The following is an 8,896-nucleotide window of genomic DNA, read 5'->3' as shown; positions in this document are numbered from 1 at the left end:
AGTGGGGAGGGAAGGGGGAAAGTAGCTTATACCAAAGTCTCAAGTAGAAAGCAAATGTTTTGAGAATGATGGTGGCAACAAATGTACAAATGTGCGTGACACATGGATAGATGTATAGATTGTGATAAGAGTTGTACAAGCCCCCAATAAAATGATTTTTTTTAAAAAAGAATTGTCAGCAAAGGAGAACTTTTCATGATACATTTTTGGATTATTGATATTGATTACAACGTTAGGGAAAATTATCCATGACCTCTAATAGATTTCATGTGTGGAGACTTCAAAAGTTTGTGGAAATATGGAATTAAAAGATAATGGATTTCTTTTCATGGAACTTTTTAAAGCTTCCTTGTATATATATTGTAGAATTCGAATTGATGAATTGACAACTTCTGATTAATAGGAGCCCTTGTGGCATAGTGGATTGCAAGTTGGGCTACTAATCACAAGGTCAGCAGTTTGAATCCACCACCCACTTCTTGGGGCAGGGGGAGGAGTTGAGACTGTTTTCCTCCTGTAAAGACTTAACACTAGAAACCTCCATAGGGTCACAGTGCTTCAGAATCAACTCAATGGTAGTGGGTTTGGATTAGTAGTCATGGGTGTACCCAAGAAACTACTACAAGTTTTCTTTAAGGCTTTTAAAGCTGCCTAAAATTGTCTATATTTTTTCATTAAGAGAAAAGAACTGAAAATACTTTGTAAGAAGTTAATTTATCAGGTTTAAGAATCAACTCTTCTTTGTGACCAGCAATTTGTTTTCTTGACAAAAGTCACATTAATATCAGAAACTCAAGTTTTCACTTATGCTAATCGTATCCTCTACCTCAACTTTAAAATCAATCACAAAAGAGGTCTCCATTTAGCCTGAATCACCATTTTATGGAAGGAGTGCCCCCGGTACTGGCATCAAGGGACTGGTGATTATACTCCTGGAAGATTTATAATTTGGTGATTGGAGATTTAAAAAATGTGAACCTCTTAATTGCTAGTGTACACCCTTCCTCTTTTTTGTTCTCAAAACTAAAAACCCATTTTGCTTTTAGTTTGCCATTTTTTACATCCTTTGATGGATCACAATTACCATATATACTCGTGTATAAGAAGTTGAGTTTTTCCGGCACATTTTTTTATGCAGTTTTTGTGGGAAAATTAGATGCCTTGGCTGGTATTTGGGTCAGCTTATACTCGAGTGTATACAGTATGTTTTTGCATCCTTTGAAGATTATAGTCATGATTGAATAGTGCTACTGCAGTTATTAGTAGTCAGTGACAACTAATCCAAAATGCTATGCCAGTCATTTTTCATATCTATTTTAGAAGAATAAATTTTTAAAATCTAAAATTTAGGATCCATGAAAAAAATCTATAGAAAACAATATAATTTTTTTAATTCACTGTATCATTACTCCAATAGAAGGAAAGGTTTGCTTTCATTATTGGGAATATAAGCAAGTAAATAGTCATATACATCCTTCTTATACAGGGGACTATAGTATACATACTTTCTGCATCTTGAATTTTTGGTTGTATCTTAGAGGTCATTTTATCACAATGTTTACAGAAAGATTTCACATTCCTTTTGATAGTAGAAAAGTACTCTGTTGTATCTTGTTGAGAGCTTATTGAGGTAGTCTACTGGTGGATTTTTTGGTTCTTGACTTTTGCTGTTGTTACTAATTTGCAATAAGTAGTTATATGTATTATTAGTCAATTAGTATTTTTTCATTGTATGTTTGGGATATAATCCTCAAAGTGAATTTCTAGATCAAAGTGTAAATGCATATGTGCCCTTGCTATTTATTACCAAAACCTACTTCATATGGATCTACTTCATACTTCATATGCATCCTTCCAGCAGTGGAGGAGAATTTTTTTGTGCCTGCAGCCTCACCAATATTTTGTTAAAGTGTTGGTTAGTTGTCACTCTGACAGGCAATAAATGATGCCTCAATGTAGTTGTAATTTGCAGGGTTTATTTTTGGTTTGGTTATGTATATAAGATTTAACTTTTTTTTCAAATATTTGAGTCAGTTTCATTTTTTTCTGTGAATACTTTTGTTGTAGTGATGGTTGTTTGCTAGGATAGATCAACAAATGTTTGCAGAACAACAACAAAAAAACCTTTCTCTTTGCCTACTGGGCTGTTCTGTGAGAACTTGATTTGTAACCTTACCCCATCCACCCTACAGCTCTGATCTTGCCTATTTAGACTTCTTTTTCAAAACAAAAACATTGAAAAATAACATGATTTGAGTCCCCTTGAGGATGACAAAACTGCTATTTTGGTGTGGTATAAATTAAAGTGGGAAAAATTCTTCAGGGAAAGGTTAGAGAAATAGAAACCCTGCATTTAGACATGTTTAGACCTCGATAGAGGATATTCTGAGAAACAATAGTTTTACATGTTGATATTTTTGTCTAATAGGTTTTTATGATTTTGTGGCAATACTTTAGGATTTACTCTCATACAGTCTCATTGTCTTTATTTTGTCATTTACAGTATAAAATTTTGCTTTTATCATTTTAAAATTTTTATTTTCAAGGTTTATTGGAACATATTGTATATACTGAAGTATAAGCAGACCTGAATATCAGCCGAGACACCTAATTTTACCACAAAAACTGCATTAAAAATGTGCTGGGAAACTCGGCTTATACACAAGTATATACAGTAATCCACATAGCACACAATTCATTAGTTCAATCATAACAAGAAGTGTTGCAAAATCGTTACCACAATCAATTTTAGAACATTTTCTTCTTTATTGTACTCCTTGTTATTAGTTCCTTATTTCCAACCTCCTGTTCCTACCCCCAAGAAATTAATCCAATTAGTGTTTCTATAAACTCATCCATCTTAGATTTGATATACCAAAAAAACATAGAAAAACAAAGAAACAAAAAAGCTAACTTTAACAAAATAGAGAAAATCTTCAATTGAAAAGAAAGCAGAAAATACTAAAAACTAAAACTTTAAAATGGGTCAAAAGGAGATCAAATAATAAGGTGTTAAATTTTAACCTAACTACATCTGCCATTAAACACTTTCCATTGTGCTCTACTTGAAAGCAGGGCTATTCACATGCCTGCTCTTGGTTAGAGGGAATTCACCGGAGGCTTAATCCATGGGTATTCCCCCACCCCCTCATTTCTTTTAATTGTGATACAACGTTAAAAATGGGACAAAAGAGGGATAAAATAAAATGTTAAATTTTAACCTAACTATATACCTTAGTATAGTCATCTCTGCAATACTATGTGTGATAACATGGCTATACACATCCCTTGACTGTGGTCAGAGGGAATTCATGGAGGTTTAATCTGTGTCTGGACCCTGCACATGGATTTTGGGCTTCCACTGTCATCTGTTGCATTTTTCAAACTGGGTATTCACAATTTGAGCTCTGATAACATTCCCTCCTTTGGATTTGGATTACATTATTTACAGTCCTTGGATCACACAGGCTGGTGTGCTGCTTCCATGTAGACTTAATTGGCACCTCACTTAAATGGCTTCTTGTTTGAAGACAAGCCTTTAAGACCCCAGACACTATTCTTTATGATAGCCGGACACCATCTAAGTTCTTTTCTCTCTTTCTCTCCCCCCGCCCCCATAATTATGGGGTTTACTACAGAAGTTAATAGACTACAACTCAGGATAAACAAAACATCTTGTCTACAGTGATTCTCCTCAACAATATGCCTGGCTTCTGTTCTGCTTGGGCAAACGTTAGAACTCCCCACCCTTCCTACCTGAATGTACTCAGCTTTACTCTCTCTGTGGGCTTGGTAGCCTGTACCTCTCTGTCTTCTGGTCTCTGTTCCCACCATGGTTCCTTCTTCACAGTGTCTGCTGCCACTGCTTCTCCACATAGCAATCCTGAATAAGTGTGGTTGCTTCTTCTGCTGGCCCTACGATGCTTGCTTCCTGCTTCTGTGATGGTTCATTTTATACCAAGTGGAATGACAAAACTGCCCAATCCCCTCTTTAGAGTCCTGTGCGCAGTATTTGTGCAGTGACTGAGTGGAGTTACAAAGAGCCATACCAACTAATTTCACCACACCAAACCAAACCAAACACACTGCTGTTGAGTGCATGCCGACGCCTAGTGGCCATATAGGACGGGAAGAGCTGCCCCCGTGAGTTTCCAAGACTAATTTTTTTTTAAACAGTATTTTCACTTCATCCACATACATATCTCACAATTCAATAGTTCATATCAAGAAGAGTTGTACAATCATTGCCACAATCAATTTTAGAACATTTCCTTCTTCCTTGTACTCATTGCTATTTGTGTAATTATTATTTTTTGGTTGTGGTAAAACTATATACTATTGTACCTTCTCTGATTCAAAATCTTCTCCATGTATAATTCAGTGCCATTTATTATATTCTTCATGTTTTACAACCATTATTGATATCACCATCTAGTTTCTTCACCACACTCTGCTATAGCACCTGTATTTTCAGTGATCTCTTCATGAGGGCAAGCATCAGGCAGGGCATGTCATAAGAACTAATTGTCCTTAGATTAGGGCTAGAATTAAGTGCGAGCACAAGATCCAGTTGTATATAGATCTGGTTTATATATGTCTGGATCACTCTAGAGACATCATATCATTTTATGATTAGAGAACATTATCAGTCATCTCCCTGGGGCATAAGGTAATTCTATTGATGGTGTCAATTAACCAATGGTAAAGCACAATTGAAAAAGGAGATTATGTAATAAAAACTGGCTATGAATTGAAACTGATGAATTATTGACCTGAACAGATTAAACCAGTGGTTCTCTACCTGTAGGTCACAAAATGGCTCTTTCACAGGGCTTGCCCGATTCATAATAGTAGCAAAATTACAGTTATGAAGTAGCAGCAAAAATAATTGGGGGGGGTCACCACAACATGAACTATATTAAAGGGTCACAGCATTAGGAAGGTTGAGAACCACTGGATTAAACGCTTTAAGTGACTAGACTAAGGTGACCAGATGTCCTGCTTTTGGCAGGACATTCCCGATTTTTAACAATTTTTCTCGCGTCCTGTGGCATTTTTAAAAAAATCCCTATTTTGGGAAAATGTGCGACAAGCTAGGGTATACTGTTTTCGGCTGCCATTTGGCTATTTCGCCAGGATATGAGTCTTATCAATGGTGTCCCGTTTTACCAGTGTTAAAATCTGGTCACTTTAGACTAGACACTATTTACACAAACAATGGGGGTTGCCATTCCAGCAATATTTTCAGTAATATTCACTGCCATTGGCAGATCCAGCCCTACTAGATTGATATATCTTAATGAAGAGTTCGTTAAAATGGTAAGTGTGTGGTAGTTCCAGGCCACCATTCATTGGGCACCTTGGCAAGAGATCTGAGCCAAGGTCTGATGACTGCCAGTTCTATACATCTGCTTCTCACATTATGAAATTTCTTGTCAACCTGAAGTCCAAGGACTATAGGTGAATTTGAGGTAGGGCCCCTTTCACTTAGTTGAGGTTTCCACATAGAGCCCTTCCGGTGTGGTCAACGAAGGATGTTGTGTGCCTCAAAAGAACAAGCTGAAACAAAAAAAACTCTTAAATATGTGCTTTTCCAGCTTCACAGGTTGCTGTAACATTCTCTCATACAAAATAGAAAATTCTTTTTGCTTATATATATTGCTTATGTTTCAGTCATTCAGCTTTTCATTCAACTTTATACATAACCTTTTGTTTTCATGCCATTTAAAAATTGACCTCTGAATCGTAATGATTTTCTCATCAATAATAAATACAGAAGCAAATCAACTCTATTGTCTTTATATACATATGTATGTAGAAATTAGTATTACATATTTTTAAAATGTTTTAAAATGACTTCCTTTTCTATTTTGCTTCAGTTTTTACCAAATTCGTGCGTCTATGAAAATTCCACCAAGAATTCCTCACAAAGTAGAAGCTAGTTTGTTACATGAAACAGGTAAGCCAGCGAATGTTTTAAAGTTAAAATGATTAGATGCAACATTATAATATTCAACAATAATGCTTCCATATATACTGTTGACTCTATATCAAGGGGTATTGATTGTAGGATAAACAAACACACTTCCCTTCCTCCAAGGTACCAAAATGTATGGATGCTCTAGTCCTTTATATAAAATGGTCTAATATTTGCATATAGCTGACACAGAAACCTCCCATATATCTTCAATCAGCTCTTAAAATCTGCGATCAAGTTGCTTCTGACTTGTAGTGAGCCTGTCATGGGGTTCTCCAAGGGCTACTACGTCTTATAAGAAGCAAGAGTCTCGTGGGTTCGGTTCGACCTAGTGGTTAGTAGCCTGGCCTGGCACCCGCTGTGCCCCCAGGGCTTCCTAGACAGACTGCCTGGTGCAACATAAATGTTATACAGACCGCACTTTCTGCGCCTTCTTAACTTGTAACCACCTAATTTCTTTACCCACAAAATAATCATAATCCAGGTTGGTGTAATCTGCAGGCATGGAATCAGTAGATAGGGAAGACCTGCTATACAAGGGGGCTTCAAAAAGTTTGTGGGAAAATCTATTATCCTTTTTATTCCATTTTTCCACAAGTGTTTTGAAATACCTTCAAATTTGTGTATTTTTTATTCACAAATGCAAATATTCCAGAGAGGATCATTGTAACCCTTGTAAGAAATATATTTGGGGGCCTTAGAAATAGGTTTGATTAAGGTACCTTGTCTATCATTGAGGCAGAGTGGTTATGAGTTAGGCTGCTAATCTGGAGGTTAGCTGTTCAAAACCATCAGACTTTCTACTCCCATAGAGTTGCCAGCTCAGAAACCCAGAGGACAATTCTGATGAGCAAATCAAAGACTGTAGTAATAATGTCTTCACTGTGTTGGCTTTGTGTGAACTAGGCCACAATGCTGAGGAAACATGAGCAACCTGAGTGAGGTTGATCCTAATTTTTCTGCTTTATTGCTCACAGTAGATCCCATCATAGAGTTGATTACATTATGTTAGACCACCTCATGGAGAAGGCCTCAACTGCCAAATTGCTTAGAATCCTGGCCCAGCCAAGTTGACACAAAACCTAACTATTACAGAGAGTGAGATTATTTAACTTATTTAGGGAACAACTAGAAAACTATTGCAAATGAAATATGTTCATCAGTAAGCATCATTTTACCTTTTTTTTCTTTTTAAAAAAAATTTTAGTAACTACTTCAGAGAAATAGAAATTTTAACCCTGTTGATACTAAAATGAAATTCCAAGAACTATTGTAGAGGTCAAATATCCCTTGTGAACACTGATGCAGAAATTCTCTACAAAATTCTAGCTAATAGACTCCAACGGTATATTAAAAATAAATATATCATGACCAAGTGCGGTTCATACCACTTAAGGAAGAATTCAACATTAGAAAAACAAATGGAACAAAGGCAAAGAACCATGTGGTTATATCAACTGACGCAGAACAGATATTTGACAAAATTCCACACCCATTTTTGCTTAAACACTGAGGATAAGAACACTCAACAAAATAGAAATTGAAGAGCCATTTCCCAACATCACACAGGGCATATATATAAGACCAATGGCCAGTGTTACTCTGAACAGAGAGAAGCTGGAAGTATTCCCCTTGCAAATGGGAAGCAGACAAGAATGTGCTTTATCACCACTAATATTCAATATTGTTTTGGAAGTCTCAACCAGAAATATCAGGCAACAAGGGGAAATAAAAACTCACTGCCATTGAATCGATTCTAATTCGTAGCAACCCCACAGGACAAAATAGAACTGCCCTTGTGTGTTCCTTCGGCTGTAAATCTTTATAGAAGCAGAAAGGTTCATCTTTTTTACCATGGAATAATAGCTGGTGGGTTTGAACCACTTACCTTGTGGTTAGTAGCCCAGTGCGTAACCTGCTGCATCATCAGATCCTCTTTATGAGAAAGACATCGGGATTGACGAAGAAGTCAAGCTTCACTCTATTTGCAAATGATATAATCCTATACATAGAAAACCCCGAAGACTCTGCAAGAGAATTGTAACTAATTCAAAGATTAGGCAAAGTGGCAGGCTATGAGATCAACATACAGAAATCAAGTGAATTCTTTTATAAGAGAGCTCTGAAGAGGAACGAGAAAGAAATACCATTTATATTAGTCACCCAGAAGATGAAATACTTCACAATAAATCTAACCAGAGAACCAAAAGACCTGTACAAAGAAAACTACAAAAATGCTACTACAAGAAACCAAAAGAGAGGGTGGGGGTGGGAAGAGGGAAGGAGCAAAAAAAAAAAAAAAGAAAGAAATTTACATAAATGGAAGAGTATAACATGTTCATGAGTAGAAAATTTAACATTGTGAAAATACCACTACACAAAGTAATCTATTGATAAAATGCTGTCCTAATCCAGATTCTAGCCGGTGTACTGAACTGCTAAGTAATTAGTGGTCCCAAAGTTGTAGACACTATCCATTTACACACAGATTCATAAGATAATACTAGTATTCTTGTACAGTGCTCTTCAAAAGAACAATATGTATTTGGAACCTAGATACTTTGTTGGTAAAGCTCATGGGCCAGTTTTAAAATAAATAATTTTTTTTAATTCAGTAAGAATACAAAAATGAGTCAAGAAGGAAGCCAATGTTTTCTCATCACTTAACTAAGGAACTATTGTTACGTATTTAAACATTTTCTAATTTAATTTTTACAAATATATTAAGATGGAAGTTATTTCCATTTTACTGAGAAGGAAAGATAAGCCAAAGACACAGAATGATCTCCTTAAACCACTCCAAGCTATTTAAGTTGAGTGAGCGAAGAGAAGGTAGAATGATAGAAAGAAATATTTGTGGGATAATAAGTTGTTCATTTTTAGAACCAGAAAACAGAACTCAGTTGCTTCATATTGCAA

At 35.9% G+C, this 8,896-nt stretch overlaps 1 protein-coding gene across 1 annotated transcript in view; it reads left to right on the top strand.

The window, feature by feature from the left end:
* FAM135A (family with sequence similarity 135 member A) overlaps positions 1 to 8,896 on the top strand; it is a 119,002-nt gene that overhangs the window by 28,041 nt on the left and 82,065 nt on the right. Inside the window, exon 4 of the mRNA XM_045294379.1 lies at positions 5,880 to 5,959. Within this exon, the coding sequence (XP_045150314.1) occupies positions 5,880 to 5,959 (80 nt within the window). The remainder of the gene's footprint in view (positions 1 to 5,879; positions 5,960 to 8,896) is intronic.

This window comes from Echinops telfairi, unplaced genomic scaffold (assembly GCF_000313985.2).
Source record: "Echinops telfairi isolate 266 unplaced genomic scaffold, ASM31398v2 ScPeMD7_3533;HRSCAF=4204_0, whole genome shotgun sequence".
In the NCBI taxonomy this organism is placed as follows: Eukaryota; Metazoa; Chordata; class Mammalia; order Afrosoricida; family Tenrecidae; genus Echinops; species Echinops telfairi.
The sequence above is the reverse complement of the archived record's forward strand: the minus strand, read 5'-3'. Positions and strand labels throughout refer to the sequence as shown.